Here is an 18,292-nt window from a genome sequence, read left to right on the forward strand (position 1 = left end):
TATCTCCAACTAGATCAGGTTGCTCAGGGCCTCGTCCAACCGGCCCTTGAACGTCTCCAGGGATGGAGCATCCACCACCTCTCTGGGCAACCTGTTCCAGTGTTCTACAACTCTCATGGTAAAAAATTTTTTCCTAATATCCAACCTGAATCTACCTCCCTCTATTTTAATAAAGCGTTATCTCATCAGGCTGGTAAAAGTGTGCTAGAGCAGGATTAAAGAGAAGAACCAGAGGTGGCAATTTCATCCACCGACAGATACATGAAATTGGGGACTTCTGGATGGCTTTTTTTAAAGCAGTTTCTTTGGATTAGCCTGATAATGCAAAACTCTTTTCTGGGAAAAAAAAAACCCAAACAACCAACCAAACCAAACCAAAAGCCCAAAACAGATGAAAGGAATCAATCGCATGAATTTTTAATAAAGATTACATCAGAGTTTTGAAATACATATTTAGCACACTTCACTGTTAAGTCCCACAATTTGGAGCTTATTAAAGACATCTGAATCTAGAAACAAACAGGGGGTGGGAAATCATGTAAAAATGTATAAATCCTGTAGGACAGCAACCAGCTGAATCAGACCTGCAAAGTATACTTAATTTTCTCACTCACACATGAGGATTTAAAGCAGTTTGTTTGTATCTGAAGTGCAAATAAGCTTTAAATTGCCTTCAGGAATTATTGAGGCTGGAGTTCCAGCGAAAGAAACAATGGGGAAGGAAGAAAATTGGAGAAATTTGACTGTAGCCAAAGAAACAGCACCTAAGAAGAGATGGAAACAGGTAGGATGTATTTTCCTAATCCAAAAATCTTGCTAACAACCTGTTCCAAAATGAAATAAATATGTAAAAGATTTCCACAAAATTCAGAGCCTTTGGAGCCCTAAGACTGCAGCAGCTCAGATCAAGGTACGGAATGGGAATTTGGGGAAAGAAGTGCAAGCAGGGATTAGCTGTTCGAGACCATTTGGTCGTTAAGAAGGTTTCCTGGAAAAGAAGGTGTCAAAGCAGGGTAAGAAGGAACCTCATCATCAGGAAACTGGTGGGATTGTTGGATGGCGGTGTAGCAGGGGTTAAACACAGCATGTGTGGAAGGAGAATCAGGCTCTGGAACCTGGAAGGTCCAGGAGAGATGAGAAGAGACGGAGGCACAACAGATGCAAACCCAAAGTTCCTATCTTCACCCTGAAGTTCAACTCGGCGTGCTCAGAGACAGGGAAAGAGAGGGCAGACACAAGGAGACTTTCCAGTAAGATTAGAGAGACTGGAAAGAAGGATGATGTTTTGGAAAGACTGGAGGAGACGGCACAGTGAACATTGCAAACACCACTACCGTCCCCTTTAGGTGTTTTCTTCCATTTGCTACAAACTCAATCAACCTACGACCTCTTCTTCCCTTTCACACAACTTTTCCTGGTTTCCTTTAGCCTAATGATTTTGTTATCACACTGGGAATGAAAAATGTCTCAATCTCTTAACTCCTGCTTAAATTTCAAGCCATCCTAAACAGCTTTACTTCGTACCACTCTCCTCCATATATGATGTCCTGGCCCTGGCCAGAGCATGGTTGGTCCGTGGGCACGACTCTGATTTTCATCGTAAATGAATCCCCCAAAGGGCCAGCTCTGAAGAATGCATGATCTCCTGGAACATTACATCATCTCCAGACCTAGGTCCCGTGTACTGGGTGGTTAAACCAGTGAGTGTGCATCCGTCCAATCCCAGGTAGGCAGACAAGGGGCACAGGGCAGGGAGAATCAGGAAAACATTTACATGGAGACTGTCCAGTGTATTAAATAACAGTTACGACCTGGAACCGATCATCATTTACATCAAACACGCTGCAGAGAAAGTTCACTGCAGTGACCAACGTGCAACAACTTCTATTTCTAGAGCAAAACCACCGCAAGGAAGACCTTCCCTGTATTTTTTGTGTGTTTAAGTCAACGCAAAAAATAATAGATGTCACAGAGAGTAAAATGATTCATTTCAATTTGAACAACTGAGATATTTTCTCTGAGACAGGGATGTCTATCACGTCTGAAAATGAGAAACTTGGAGGCTCCTTAGATGGTTTGCATTGGCTCCAGCACGCTGTTTAAAACATCTCACCAACATACAAGCAAAATAAATTTGTTTTAATTATCCAGGCGTTATACATTAACTTTCCACCTACTGTATTGCAAAGGAAAACCACTCAGGTCCTGCCAGCTTTTGGATTTCATTGAGGAACAGATTAGCTCACTTGTGACATCACACAGACTAAATACACAGACAAAATTAACTGCTGCACTCGCTCTTTTAATCAAGCAACACATCCAGCACCCAAACCAGTGGCATTGGCTGGTCTTAAGGTCTTAACCTATAACTTTGTCTCAAATTAGTAGGGTGCTTTAATGGCAGCTAAGATATTTTTAAAAATCTGGTTGAAATTTTTGGTGCATTTAGCAGATTTCTTCATCTTACAGGTCACGAGCAGAAGGTGGTGGTGGACCAAAGGAGTGGCACACTGGCCATCCCGGTTTCAGATGCCCTTGTAAGAAAATCACGCAGCCCCACTGGAGCTGGGTCCCTTAAAAATAACAGTTTCTGACTTACTGGATTTTAGTTTGATACTGAATTAAAAAAAATGCATTACCTTCTTCCTTTCTTTTCTTCGCTTCTTCTTCACTTCTCTCTTTAGCCTTTAATGCTTCATCTGCTTTAGCTAAAAAGAAAAGAAGTACAAAACCAAACGTTATTCTTAATTAATTTATCTATCTTGTCAAACAACATTTCCTGAGGTTTAAACTCAATTGCAGATTCCTTTTTGTAGATCCCACAATGAAGTCGATGTGCATGAAAGAAGAGAATTTGGTTCTTATGTTATTTTCTTTAAAGATACTACTACAGGTGAGACGACAGCGTAAATGGTACTACGGAGGGTAACTTTTGGATGCAGTATTAGTTCGATACAAATCTCTGCCTTCATTTTTTGTTAAGTAAAACTTTTCAGAGTTTTTTGTCTTAAACACCAGTCATCCACCCTGCTTGCCCCTGAACCAAACGACAGACAACTAAATGCAGCATGTTTAAAACCAGCAGATTTGCTACCATAGTGAGTAATCCATAAAAACCTCTTCTGAGGATAAAACGGAAACAAAACAATATTTTCAGGGACGCGGAGTTGCAGACAGCATTTAAAACAGGAGTCAAATACCTATTACTTAGTATTAAATTAGGTAGTATACAATTTTCTCTTCACTGCAAATCATGGCAGCAGTACTTTATTCATGTTATGACAGTATTCTTTAAAAAGAATCTTTCTCCCTCTAGAAACCTCTTCCCTTATTACTTAATTATCTACTAGTTGCTCAACTGCAGGGGTTTTCAAACACTTTACTACAGATGTTAAAGAAGATTAAAAATATACAGCACAGTAACAAGGGACTATCAATATACTCTGTAAATTAATTAAATTTCTGTTCTAGCACATCATTTATTCCAAAGCATTAATGTCTCAAAGGAGCCATTCTCTTTTATTGCCATCTCACTGCCTGATGAGTGAACTAAGTGAGAATAAGTCTCTAATAGCATTATACTTGATGAAATATTCAGTTTTAAAAAGTATCACCACGTCAAAAGGAAAAGAACCAAAAAGAAACAGAATTTGGAATTTAAACCAGGCCTTCTTATGTAATAAAACCACTGTTAACCACGGCAGAAATAGCCAACGCTTATTCAGTTTTGCAGATTCTTAGTCCTACCACCTACTGAAGCAACCAATAATTTAGGAAAACACCACTCAGATCAGGAGTGGGGTGTGATAGCTACACCTTCGCAAAACACACCGCTTCGACGCCGGTGCCAAACGACACAAGTCATCACACAGACATCTGTTTCCATTTACGTGCTTTTCTACATATTTAGACTACATTTAAAACCATGAAATAGTAAAAGTTTTCTGCCAGCGAAGATCATTACAAGAATCTATTAAATTAGGTAATAAAAACAAACTGCTAGTAACTCTAAAGACTTTTACTTCATTTACACTTTATTCTCCCTGGTAAAAGGACATGGATAATAGAAATTCCACTTAAATTCAATTTTGGTTGTACGTGTAATTGTAGATATACCCCTTCAGTCATGTAAAACGCTCAGCTTATGTTTCTTTCAAATTATCCCGCTCAGATTCCCATTCTGCTCCTTACAACTGTCTTCAATATGTATTAGCGGAGCTCATTAGGCTGAAATTTAATAATGCAAACATCAGGTGGATTTCAAGAGGCTCCATTATCAACACAAGATGGATTGCTTATATAGCTCTTGGGCCAACTGGGCACAATTTAGATTCAATAAACTACCATGCCTAAATTAGATTTATCTATTCCACTCTGCTATTTTCTTCTTCCTTACCGATTTGTTGCTGCGCAGGAACAATTCATTGGATATCTCAGTGGTTATCCGAGGCAAAAAAATATTAAAACGCACATAAAAGATGTCGCTGTTTTCTATTTTGTATTTGTTAACTTTAAAATGCTCATTTCCAACCCTTGGAAGTATAGTTAGAACTTCTGCGAGCAGAAACAGAGCTGTCCTTTCAAGTCCTGGTTAATTATACGGATGATGCAGCAATTTAGGAAGTATCACGAGGACAATTCTCTGCTCCAAATTGCTCATTAACAACAATTTAACTTCGCCCATGAATCCACAGAGCAGTAAGTCTCTGAGGTTATAGGGCACCGTCCATTACGACCAACAGAAGTCACCGAAGCCAGGTGGTGCTTCAGGAATGTCACGCTAACAATTCTCTTAAAATATTCTAAATTCTCTGCCATTATTCGCTGGCAAAGCATCATTCAAACCCGAGATTTAGTTTGATCAAATCAAGTTGTGATTAAACAACATTAAAAGATCCTCACAACTCATTCCAAGGGTAATACACCCTCTCTGTTTTGAGAACTATTGTGCCCTTGCCCCAAATTTCAGGGGGTGCAGAACACACGCTGGCCACTCACACCCAAAAGCACTTAAAAGACCTGATATTTGGAGGAGAACTCAGTTCTCCTGCAATGCATTTTCCTTAAGCCGGAGAAGGACAGACAGCTGCTGATCATCCCCAGCAGATCAAAGAAGTGACTTCAGCAAAAGTCTGGTTTTAATTGATCCAGGTAGTTGGAGTGCTGAGATTGCTCCCGAAACTGGGCTTCCTGCGTGGATAAACAGCTAGCAGGACAAAAGTCTGCCTGCTTACAAAGCTTTCTAAAATATAAAATAAATAAATAAAGAGGTGCTCCAGCTTGCAGCATTTAAGAGCTCATCCAACCCCAGATAAAATTACAATTCTATTGATTTTTTTTTTTTCTCTGAAGGATGGGCAAATGACACATGGAAGATGTTTGAGATGTTGACCTACACTAAAAGAGGAAAGTTGTGAAATGCAGCTATTTTCTAGCAGTTTGTGGAATATTAATACGAGTATAACAGGATGAAAGAGAATTTTAGTCATTTCCAGGTGTCCCTGACAGAAGTGCTTGTTCCAGCCAGGCTGGGATCAGCAGCTCGTTGTGCTGGATGCAGTGCAAAGGAAGAAGAAATAAATCCTATCTTTGCAGCAAGAATAACCTACGAGCAGAGTACGGAGATGCTACTCGGACAAACAAACGGGATGCAGAAGTGGAACAATATTGCTAAGTTACAACAAAGGCACTAATATTGAATTAAAACTAAGTTACATTTACTTAATGTATTCTTCTATTATTGAAAAAATATTATTTTCTATTCTCTATTATTGAAAAAAAACACAAACCAAACTCAAAATACCCTCCATGTCTCCATGTCCTGATATCCTAAATCCGAATATGCAAATGTGTTTTGAAACCGGACCAGCTCTTTGATCAGCTGCATTCCACCTGCTTTCCACACCTGATAACCACGGAGCTAGAAGTGGCTCCAGCCCGAGCTGGCAAACCCACCCGGCACCCCAGCCCTTCCTGGTGGAGCAAACACAATTGCCATGGATTTTGGGGAGCGGCGGAGTCGGAGCGCAGAGCTCCCTGATGGCAACGCAGCTCACCTGCCAGACCTGCAACGTGGGTTCCTGTTGAGGAGCAATTATCTGTACAGATCCACAACTGGGGATCAATGAACAGGAGGTAATTCCCCGGGGAATTACCTTCATCAGAGGGATGAAGCAGGTCTACTGCTTTGCCTTGCGTTAACCCTTTCAGTGCAGACCTGCAGTGCCAGCTGATCTTTGGATCAACTGCATAACTTTACACTGTCCATGTCACTAGGGTAGAAAGACAAATGTGTTCTTAGATGAACCATTAGTGAGGAAATGGTCAGTATTGTCCCAGAATCGTAAATGGTGACACAGTATTTCACGTAGCAGACTGTCCGCGGCAGTGACCTTGACAGGGTTGTGACTATTTTGAACTCCTGCAGTTCAGCCAAACCAGTAAGGACGCAGCACAGTGTGGTACTGGGGCATCTCATCCCCAGTGTGCGGTGTCCCGGGACGGCCTTTCACCATGAACAAACAGGTACAGCGACCCGCTGACGCGGTGGGCAAGCGCAGCACGGGATGGGCATTGGGAACGGAGTAGGTCATCCCTCCATGAAGAACGGTGACATATGCTCGAACTTGCTTGTGCTGCATCCTTGAGCACAGCAGGAGAGCAAGGTGAAGGTCGTTGAGGTCTCAAACGGCCCTAAATGCAAGTGATAACCAAGAGATACAAAGGGGAGTTTTTGGGGAGACGCATCATGCGCACGTGGAAGGGAGGAGGCAGAAGCAGACTGGTGCCTGAGCAGCCCCGTGTTTTCAGAACCGAGTATTTCAACCCCTGTTTTCGCAAGGTTTCTCAGTAAAATCCCCCAAATCACTGCTCTAACAACAGCCTGTATCTAGGAAACAACCGTTTCAACGGTTAAAATTACAGTGCACGCAAACATGGCTTCAAGCTTTTTCTTTGCCTAATGCTACATACTGAAATGAAAAAATTAAAAAATGAAAATTAATTAAAATATCTTTCTCATTGTTGGACAGAAAGTACTGTTTTATCAATACTGTTAATTTTACTGGCTGCATATATGATACTGTTAAATATACCAGTTAATGACACTAACCATACATTCTCTTTGCTGGTCACTTAGCCCTGCTAATACTTTTAACTGCCTAATCAGTTCAGGTGGCACTGGGAGCCAACAGCCACCCTCAGCTTACCACGGAGATGTACAAAAACACGCTGCAAAAATCAATAGATTCTGCATTAAAACACGCTGTCTTACTGCACGACATTATGCTAACAGGAAATGTTGGAACAATCTCTTCGGAGACTACATCTGATAGAACAAAAAAAAGAAAGAAGCTTTTCCAGGAAAAAAAGAAAAAAAAAAAAGAGAGAGAGAGAGAAAACAAATGGTCTTCACAAATAAATCATCTTCTAAATAGCATAAAGGATGTTCATCAGCTTGTCTCCACTCGAAAGCTGCTAACCAGCAGTGGAACAGGTTGCCCAGAGAAGCTGTGGCTGCCCCATCCCTGGAAGTGTTCAAGACCAGGTTGGATGAAGCTTTGAGCAACCTGGTGTAGTGGAGGGTGTCCCTGCCCATGGCAGGGGGGTGGAACTAGATGATCTTTAAGGTCCCTTCCAACCCAAACCATTCTATGATTCTATGATTCTAAAACTGGTGGTTTTTGTAAAGACTCAACGTACGGCCCTCATCGCGACGGCTACAGTTTGTTCCAGGAGAAACACGTCTCCCACGCCACAGAGACGAGACCCGGCCCTATAACACAAGTATAACATTATTTCCTCTCCATTATTGAGCACGTGAAAACGTAAAATTAACAGCAACAAAAAATTAACTCCAATTTCCAATGGCAGCAGTTTCTCTTCATGCTATGGTTTTAAAATAGAGGGAGGTAGATTCAGGTTGGATATTAGGAAAAAATTTTTTACCATGAGAGTTGTAGAACACTGGAACAGGTTGCCCAGAGAGGTGGTGGATGCTCCATCCCTGGAGACGTTCAAGGCCAGGTTGGACGAGGCCCTGAGCAACCTGATCTAGTTGGAGATATCCCTGTTCCTTGCAGGGGGGCTGGACTAGATGACCTTTGAAGGTCCCTTCCAGCCCTAACCATTCTATGCTTTTGCAGTACAGCGAGAGCTGACGATTCTCCCCAGACTTTCACCACCAATTTCCCACCCGTAGATAACCACAGTGTTCGTCTCTGTTAATATTTTTGTACACGTGAACACGGACCCGTTCTCTGCTTAAAAAGTCACTGGGTATGTGGCACTGGTTTGGGGTGCAAAGGGCTGGTGGAAGAGCCCCCGCAGCACAGCCCTCTCCCACCGCCGCGGAGATGCGCGGATGCAATTCCGTTGACTGGTGAAACTAAAAATGAGGAGTGTTGGAACACCCACCACCTGCAAACCACAAATCATTTGGGGAAAAAAATAAAAATTCAACATAATTGTGGACTTTCCAACTCTTCAAACTTAAAAATACTGGCTATATATTTCAAGATGTATTTGGGGAAAAAGAAAGCGGATAAACTCAAAAAACACATACGGACATCCCATCTAAAATGTAGCCAAGCCAGCCACGATGCTAATCAGAAAGACTTCACTGGGTTTTTTTAAACACAAACATTTTTGCACTTATAAAATATTCAGTCAGCTCACACATGAAAATACAAGTACAATCCATTATTAATTTACAAGGCCTTATTTAATTTACATGCTATTTTTCTCTAGTATATTAAATTTATCAAGGCTTGTGGAAATCCTCTCTGATGAATATTCATATACTGACATGTAAAGTTATCTATTATACATCCAAAAAAATTCCAACACGAATTCAAAACAACTACTTTCTCAGATATTTCCTTAGACAGGAATAGAGAAGGAGCAGAATCCAGAAGCTGTTAGTCCAAACCCAGAAGTGACACCGCCACACACGTTCTTATCATACCAGATTTATGCCATTTTTTTTCTACATTTTTGTCAGTTTAGTTTGTGTTAAGGCAACATTTCCCCAAAATTTGAATAGCACAAACATTCAGGTGGCCACTTGTCTAGTTCATCCATGGATAAGGGTCCCCTAACGCTGCCACGATGGCTTCGTTTAGCACTGCCTGCTCTAATTACACGAGCAGAGTGTTCCAATACTCAAACATGAGAAGTTTCTGCCATGGCTGTCCGAAGTGTCACGCGGAATTTAGTTATGCCACTGACTCTGGAATTGCAGATACTGGAGACGCCTGAGCGTGACGGTGGGTGCAGGAGCTCATGGGTCCCTTCCCCAGCTCTGCGGGTCACGGTTACAAACTGCCCATAAGCACAAATCTGTCTGGTTTAAGCTTCTCCGCTGTCCCTGGGGAGAACACCCAGCACTGCGTTTCACAGAACCACAGACTGGTTTGGGTTGGAAGGGACCTTAAAGACCACGTAGTTCCAACCCCCCTGCCATGGGCAGGGACACCCTCCACTACACGAGGTTGCTTAAAGCCTCATCCAACCTGGCCTTGAACACTTCACAGAATCACAGAATTGCAGACTGCTTTGGGTTGGAAGGGACCTTCAAGACCACCTAGTTCCAACCCCCCTGCCATGGGCAGGGACACCCTCCACTACACCAGGTTGCCCAAAGTCTCATCCAACCCGACCTTGAACACTTCCAGGGATGGGGCAGCCACAGCTTCCCTGGGCAACCTGTGCCAGTGCCTCACCACCTTCAGTCTGGCAGGGAGAAGTTATCCCACCCATTCCTCCCAGAGTAGGGGTATCCTGCGCATTCATTTTTCATCCCTTTAGTAGCATTCCTGCTCAATTCCCTTCCCGTAGTGATTTTGGAAAGTATTTCCTTACTCTGGTACAACGTCTCCCGCTACGGCACAGCTTTGAGCGTCTGTCTGCTAGCAGCCACGTGGGTTTTCCAGAACATTAAACATATTTTTGGTAGAAGACATAACCAGTAACGTGGGACTCTCCTCAAAAAAACACAAGCAAAACCCAAATGTTTTCTTCCTCTTGTTCTGACATTGGGTATAGCCAACGTATTTGTGAGGATAAATCCGTTAACGCCAACCGGGCAATTTTTCACTAGTTTCTTGTTTTAGTTGTGCCCATTTTCAAAAAGCACAGGGCCATGAGAGAGCACAGCATAAAAGAGAGAATATCCGAAATCCCGTAAACCGGCACACCGCAAAACAGCAGAAGTTATTCTTGAGTCAAAACGGGTTAAATATTAAACCAACTTCTCCGGAGAGAGCGGAGCACGTACATCCTTGTCCCGAATATTAACATGCCGGTCAGAAATCCGTAAGGGAAAAAAAACACCCTGAAAAGGGACAAGGGGCGTTGGGAAGCAAAAGGTAAGAATTGACAGATAAAATTCCGCGCCGGCAAGCGGGGCCGACCTCCCCAAAGACTTCCCATATCCCGGTTACTGCCTACTGTATTAAGACTGCCTTTCTCATCACTTAATGCTTATTTTCATCACTTTGCTTAAAATATTGATAATCAATTAGGGCTACGTCTGTTTTGCCACAGAATCTGTGTCACAGTCTATCAGACTGTCAGGGCCAATTCAATCCTCATTCAAAGTTAATTTTTTCTTCATAAATCTGCCTTTGGAGGAGTCATTAGGCGCAGAACATAGCCCGAGGTGCAATCACCTATTCTCTTTCATTAGCGGCAGGCAGGGAAGGTGAGGGAGATTATTAGAACTTTGGAATGATCACAAAGCAGCGTGCTGCCTGTCAGATCCCCCCAACATTTAATTCATCTCGCCAACTCGCCGGCGCGCGCTGCCAACGGTTTTAAATGGACATTATTCATGAACATCTGTGACATGCTGAATATTCTGCAGCGGGAGCGATGAAAAAAGCGCTGCCCCCCTTTGACTCGAAAATTAATTCTATGGTCGAAACAATTAGGAATATAACAAACATCTTTTGTGATGTTACTTTTAGTCCTCCAAGATATTCCGCTTAAAAAGCTATTATTTCAGAAATACTAGGTGGGAGGCACAGCATTTTACGTGTTTTTCCTTTCCTACGGAAATAACAAGGTGTTGGTTTTCTTTTTTAAGCAATTAGGGAATTAGTAGCTTCACTATCTGCTTTGTTGATGTGTATCTAAAATGTGGCCAAATGAGATGACACATTGGATTTTAATAGGATGCCATATTAAATTACAGCCCGCTTTACTCCTGGAGGACAATCACTTGCAGTGTGTGAAACAGATTTCCAGAATCAAATGTATTTATTGCTGCTTCTCGTGTTAAAATGAGCACGCTACGGCCGTTGGAAGGTTTTTAAGGTAAGGATGGCAGAAATGCTGGTACGAGAGACTGGCAGCCACAGAAATTAAATAAAACCCCTCTAGTCTCTACGCAGTACCCCTTAATACATGCAAGGGTCTTAAGATGTGGATACTTTAAGGAGAAGTAATTTACATCTAATGAAATAACATCAAGTAGTCCCTTGAATTTCATTATGAAAGTCAAAAGAATAGTAATTTACATTTTTTTCTGCTATTACCACGAAAACAGTGTTACCATTAGCAAACTTCTCACAGCCCCCATCCTTCTCCTCCCAAACCATTCTCGTTTTCCCACTGCAAAATTAAGGGCCAGATCCTTGGTGAATTCAAGCTGGCACAATTCCACTGACTTCAATAGAGCTAAGCAAATTTACTCCAGCTGAGGATCTGGCACTAAATATTTGTAATAATAGTAATAATAATAATACTACTATTAATAATAACGACTTAATAAGCAGATCTTGGCGAGGTACGTCCATCTATTATTTAGTGCATTTCTAATTTCTTTCTTTCTCACACGCTTTCTCCACACACACGTCTGATAAAAAATTCAACTGAAATACGTTTTAACACTGAGGATTAATTGGTTTAAATTGCTTCCGTGGCTCCTGACTCATTGCAGTGGATGCTATTAAATATTGCAAAGATTTGCTTCCATCTCAGAAAAGGCTCTACATTACCAACTTGGACATCTTGTAGTCAACTACTGGTTCACCTAAGACCCATACCCCCCAAATCACAGCCGAGCTCAGGAAAACAGCATAATTGGATGCAATTCTTGTCTTAGCTGATATTTAGTCTCGGAGAGAAAATTATTTCTTAGAATAATTCCATAATTTCAATGGAAATGTTTAAGTGACACCTTCTACCTGAGTTACTTTCTCTTGGGGGAAGGGAGTGGGAAGAGAAAGGAAAAGGACAGCCCAGAGTCAAACATTCCCTAATCCACTGACCTAAAAAAGGCAGTAACATTTAGGAGAAAAAAAAAAAAAATTTCCAGATATAACAATTCACCGAGTAAAGGATGATTCTTTGCCAGATCCGTCAGGAATGTTTTTCAGCCCAAGTGGAAAACTGAGAAGTGATCAATATGAGAAATTCCAACTTTGCTTCAACTTATTTGAGTTGTTCTTAACCCAATGTTTGTTGTAGAGTTGTTTCTTTGTGCCTCGCACACCACGGATGGAGAAATGGGAGAACAAGGGAGGGTCTCCTACGGAATCAGCTGTAACGGAGCTGTTGAGAAGGTGAAAGGAGGGATGCTTTGGTGTAAGTTATTCCTCAATCACCTTCAAGAGTGTTTGAATTTTTACTCTTTGGTCATTATTGCCGCCCGTAGAATTCTCCTACCTGTGTCCTGACTCAACAGCAGTGGGTTGCCCTCCTCCTGCTCCCAGCCACAGGAGCCAATGCCACCCCTGCTCCATGGGCAGGAGGAGAAGGAGAGGAATAACCCCAGGAGTGTTACAAGGATGGGGCAGGAGTGCCCCTTCACTGGGCCACCAGTGAGCCTTCCTCCCAAGAAACAGGAGCCCAATCCTGGAAGGGGAGAAACATGGAGCTGCAAACACCACGGTGGGAACCAGGCGACTCCAGAGCGAGGGCTCAGAAGCACCTTGGCCTTCCTCCACCTTAAGTACATTTTATGCAGTGAAATTACACTTACAGTGAAATGGCAGCTTTTATCCAATCTGTAAATTTACATTTTGCCTTTTTCTTTCTTTCCAGCCAGGTTGGAGGGTGCAGTTTTGGCAACTTCACATCTCCAAGGCCAGCACCGCGCTACTGCTCTAGTGAACTATAGGTCTTTCACTAGAAGACTTACACAATCTGCATGTCTAATTGATGCTAATTTCTATCTGTCTCTTAGAAATAGGAAAAATATTTTTATGAACACAGTTTCTAACCATCATTATGCGAAATGCAACCTGCAGGATGTACAGCAGTATTGGGCTGAGGTTTGATGCTCTTCTTATTGCTACTTGGATTTTGACAGGGCAGACTGGAGCCTTTGGGCCTTCTTTTGAACATCTAGGAATCTCATGGAAATACAATTCTAATAATATAATAATTCCAATAATATAATAATTCCAATAATTAATTTCAATAAAAATATTGACCATAGATATAAGGAAGGTATAAATTACTAAGGTGACAGGTTGAAAGTCACCCTTGAAAATGCCCAACATTTGTTCAAATATGTGTCTCATTTCCAGAACGGACGCGGTTCACATTTTTGGGGAACAGTATGGGAAGAATCCCAGAGCCTCCGAGAAGTTTCCAACACAGCAGAGAGCTGCTTCAGAACAAGTAAAGCTTGTGGCAACGATGCAGTCTTAAAATGTCATATTAGAGCACAATCAAATATTAATATAAGAAACACAAAAGTGAAGCTAAGAAAAAAGTTCATATAGGTAAAGCAAACTCTACCCTTGAGCACAATGTACTGGAATATGGGTAACTTCCTATTGCAATTTTTGAAAGAGGAAATACAGACGATGTAATTATCATGTAAAAAGTAAATAAATTGTATTACTTTAACATCTTCTCAGATCATAAAGAGGATATAAAGTCCACGTTGCCAAATGAGTAGCGTAACCAATGAATCCTCACCCACCACCACCAGTATGTCTTCACAGATAAAATGAATACGAGGAGAAGGTATCTCCCCTTCTCCCCACCTCCTTCTTTTTTAAAAATCTTACTTTCTTTTGGAAACCATGGTGGGAAACTGGCTAAATGCACAGGGAATTTTAGTACCGTACCGATGATTTGTTTTGATGCTTGTAATGCAAAATTAAATGAGGAGGCCACAACACCAAAACAGGTTTGCATTTTAAGTTAGTCTCATAAATTCAATCGCAGCTATAAAAGAGAATATAAAGGAGCTATTCTGAAAAGAAAAGAGATGAAAATATTTTAAGTTACATTATGTACTCTTGTGAAAAAAACATTTTTGTATTATAGGCATTACCAAGTAAATCAATACCTGTTCTTTGGATGAGAACTTTAAAAAAACTTATGTAAAAATTCTTAAGAATGCTCTGATTTTTGTTGGTAAGAAGGTGGTTCTTTATGGAAATTCATGGAAATCAGTAAGCTTGCTACCTCACAGAAGAAACAAATAAGGAAAGAAAGATAAATAAATCACTTATTTTTTTAAAAACACCTACGGGGGAGATGAAAATCTTAATTATAAAAGTGCAAGAACTCTTCTCCTATAATAAAACTCAAGCCAAATGAGTGCAAAACATGAAAGCTGTAACATTGATTAAAAATGGCTGTGGAACATACATATACAACGTGGTTATCTTCCAGCCCCTGTCACTACCAGACTGATTCTTTCAACACTTGGGTGGATCCTAAGTCACTTTTGAATGGTCTGCTTCAAAAATAAACTTTGACATTCCTCCAAGACTTATCAGAACTAACAAAAGGTAGGCAGGACTGCAAAACATACGTCTGAAACCCCATCGCTAAGATACAGGAGATGCCTACAGTCTTGATGCAACAAATGTTTCTAAAATCATCACGCAAATTATGGCAGATTAATTTAGGTTAATTGGCTTTTTTTCCCTCGCTGACTTCAGTGCTACCAGGAACTGGCCCTTTCCTTTGAGGATATAAAGTTTTAATTGATTCAAAACTGCAATAAACGTGCATCTCCTCGTGAGCTGAGAGAGCGAAGTGAAAATCAACTAGAACCAAAAGCCAACACGCACCGTTCTCTGAGTTCCACAGGATAAATCCAAGAACTACTCATCGCTTCCAAAATACACCCTCCAGAAGGTGGATGGTTGTGAGGACAATTTCACAGGAACAAATGGAGGCTGTGGTGGGAGCACTGGTTCAGTGCCCCGCTTGAAGCCCATCGCACAGCAGATCCCACCCAAGCTCTCCAGCTCCACGGACCGTGCCCCATCCTGCATCCCACCCTCCTGAGGAGCACTCATCCCGGATGGAATCTGCCAGTAGCTCAGCTCCAATTCCCGACTCCGTCTGTGTGAGAAATTACCTTCATGTTGTACTAACCACATACCTTCACAAGAAAACAGAACAGCTGCTCCATATAATTTCCCAAATAAATTACGTTACTTTGAAAAAATAATACTTATTTGCTTAAAACATAATCACCACTAAAAGTATTTAAATGATTTCTGGAAAAAAACTGGCAATGCTTTGCAAATACAATCGTCGTTTTAGCCTGTATATTGAGAGCGACAGTCGGCTTTTCTTTCCAGGGTTAACGGCAGAATTCAGCCTGACAGCTTGTCAGCAAACTTGAAAAATTCAGTCACAAAACTCGGATTCCAAATGAGCCCTTCTTTCATCCGCCAATTTTAAAACGTCAGGAATCACCACGTTAAGTGAAAATCAAGTAGATGACAACTAATCCGGCGATCGAAAGGAAGCAATAAACCCCGGGGTATTTGGGAACGATTACGAGGAACAGCACTGAGAAACGCCACGGCAGCCCAGAGCACCTCGTAAGGGCTCCGGGAATTTCCATCTCGCGCTTTCGAACCGGATCAAACCATAAGGACAGGCTGAAAGAGTTGGGGCTGTTCAGCCTGGAGAAGAGGAGCCTCCAGGGTGATCTAATTGCAGCCTTCCAGTACCTCAAGGGGGCCTACAGGAAAGATGGGGAGAGGCTGTTCAGGAGGGCCTGTTGTGATAGGACAAGGGGTAATGGTTTTAAAATAGAGGGAGGTAGATTCAGGTTGGATATTAGGAAAAAATTTTTTACCATGAGAGTTGTAGAACACTGGAACAGGTTGCCCAGAGAGGTGGTGGATGCTCCATCCCTGGCGACGTTCAAGGCCAGGTTGGACGAGGCCCTGAGCAACCTGATCTAGTTGGAGATATCCCTGTTCCTTGCAGGGGGGTTGGACTAGATGACCTTTGAAGGTCCCTTCCAGCCCTAACCATTCCATGATTCTATGATTCTATAACGAATAAAACTGTGGAAGCAGCTCCCGATAGCAACGCTGGCAGCTGAGACCCCTCCGAACAACGGTGGTAAAAAGTCCTTCTGCCTTGGCAGTGTCACACCAGGTCTCACAGCAGCTTTTGAAAATAAACCTTCATAATACAGGAGTTTAATTCCCCTAATTTATTTCTGGGCACCAGCCCCCAGCCACCGCTTAACGACCCATTGTCCTGGCCATTAAGAATAATCTTTGGCAGCTCGTCTACACTGGAAGCCACCACCAAACACGGCGAGATTTGCTGTACCACGCAGTCCAATAACAACAAATGGCAAAGAGAATCATCCAGATGAATTTCCCTGGTCTTACTGGTGTGAGGTCCAGGTATCGGCTCCAGCCAGATGGGATGTAATGGGTGAAAAATATTGGCCATTGATCCCAGCCAAGGCAGCCAGGGGAGCACTCTAAGGCATATGAAACTATTCCACGTGTGACCCCAAACAGGTGATGGAAACAACACCCACTCATTAGAAGGTGCTTTTGGGTACTTCCTAGATGAAAAACTTACAAGCTTTATACCTTCTCTGTGCCTTTCTCAACAGAACCACTTGTTAACAGAATAAAAGACATTTTGGGTCTCCTGTTGAAGAACAAAACTGCTAAAATCTAAAAGACACCACTTGTGGGTATCTCAAAGACAATGGCTGATAACATACAAATCTGCAACCTTTCCCATTGCACAAAGACCTAAACCTTAGGATGCCTTGTAAGATTATTTACCATCGTTATTTATCATTCGTGCAGCACCTTTGCTGAAGGCACAGGCAGAAGGACGCTGCTAAAGCTGGCCTAATTTAAATTGCAGTTAACAATGCTCTTTTATTCGCAATGAAGTACCATTTCATAGAATCACAGAATCACAGACTGGTTTGGGTTGGAAGGGACCTCAAAGATCATCTAGTCCCAACCCCCCTGCCATGGGCAGGGACACCCTCCACTACACCAGGTTGCCCAAAGCCTCATCCAACCTGGCCTTGAACACTGCCAGGGATGGGGCAGCCACAACTTCTCTGGACAACTGGATTAACAGATAGCACACCCATTTTTTAATGCCAGGCGTTGTCACACATTGCACCTCCTTGTGCTGCCCACCGCGGGGGCAGCCCCGCTCCCCATCACCTCCCCGCAGTTCACACCAAGCCCGGCGAGCGGGGAGCTCCTCTGGCGCTAAACCGTCCCCATGGGAAGGTTTGACATCTGGCCTGGGGTCACTGGGAGCACAGAGCTTTTAAGAGAGATTTGGACAATGCTCCGAGAAGCTGCCTTGTAGATCTCAATCTGTCACCTACCCTGTGACAACAGTACTGATCCCAGGACATCGTAGGGTACTGGGAAATGATGGAGCATCATCCCCTTGCTCTATGAGCTGCCTTACTGGGATGCTGAGAGACTCCACTGCAGGAACAGGAGTGCCACACAAAATAGCCCCCCCACGCCCTCAGTCTTAGGCTCTCAAATGTAGGACACATGACTTAAAACTACCTGAAGGTCCTACTTATCTCATCCCTGATATATCTGCGATGACCGTCACTGTCACAGACAGGAATGGAAATCTCTTCAGTGCAGGGCTGGTGACAGCGCAGAACATGCACCCCACCGGTTTCAGCTACACATTTGTCTTGGATTTGGAGTGACTGAAGGGTGAAGACATTATCATGCATGTTTGTGGGAGCTGAACACGATGACTGAAATTACGCTGGCGCAAGTGGTGGGTCTGGATTTGCAAAACATAGTGTTTTCGAGGAGCAAAACTTTCCTGAGGTCATAACCCACTGCAGGGCACTCTTCCCCTTGAAAACTGCTACCACTACTCCGTTGCTTGACTCCTTCTCTCACCAAGCTTGGCCACCTGGTCTAATATCTCCCAGGTGGCTTTTCAACTGACCCATTACTTTTTGCCCACCAGGCTGTTGACTCGTGCGAGCATTTTAAAGAATTACATAGGTTTACATGGCAGAAAAGCTGCACAGGCAAACACGAGAGGA

The 18,292-nt window shown here is 42.5% G+C and overlaps 1 protein-coding gene across 1 annotated transcript in view; it reads right to left on the reverse strand.

Annotated features, from left to right (window-relative positions):
• The window catches only part of RSRC1 (arginine and serine rich coiled-coil 1), a 174,561-nt gene that overhangs the window by 31,400 nt on the left and 124,869 nt on the right, over positions 1–18,292 (reverse strand). The window contains exon 7 of the mRNA XM_086618401.1: positions 2,640–2,708. Coding sequence (XP_086474527.1) covers positions 2,640–2,708 — 69 coding nt within the window. The remainder of the gene's footprint in view (positions 1–2,639; positions 2,709–18,292) is intronic.

This window comes from Tauraco erythrolophus, chromosome 11, assembly GCF_009769465.1.
Source record: "Tauraco erythrolophus isolate bTauEry1 chromosome 11, bTauEry1.pri, whole genome shotgun sequence".
In the NCBI taxonomy this organism is placed as follows: Eukaryota; Metazoa; Chordata; class Aves; order Musophagiformes; family Musophagidae; genus Tauraco; species Tauraco erythrolophus.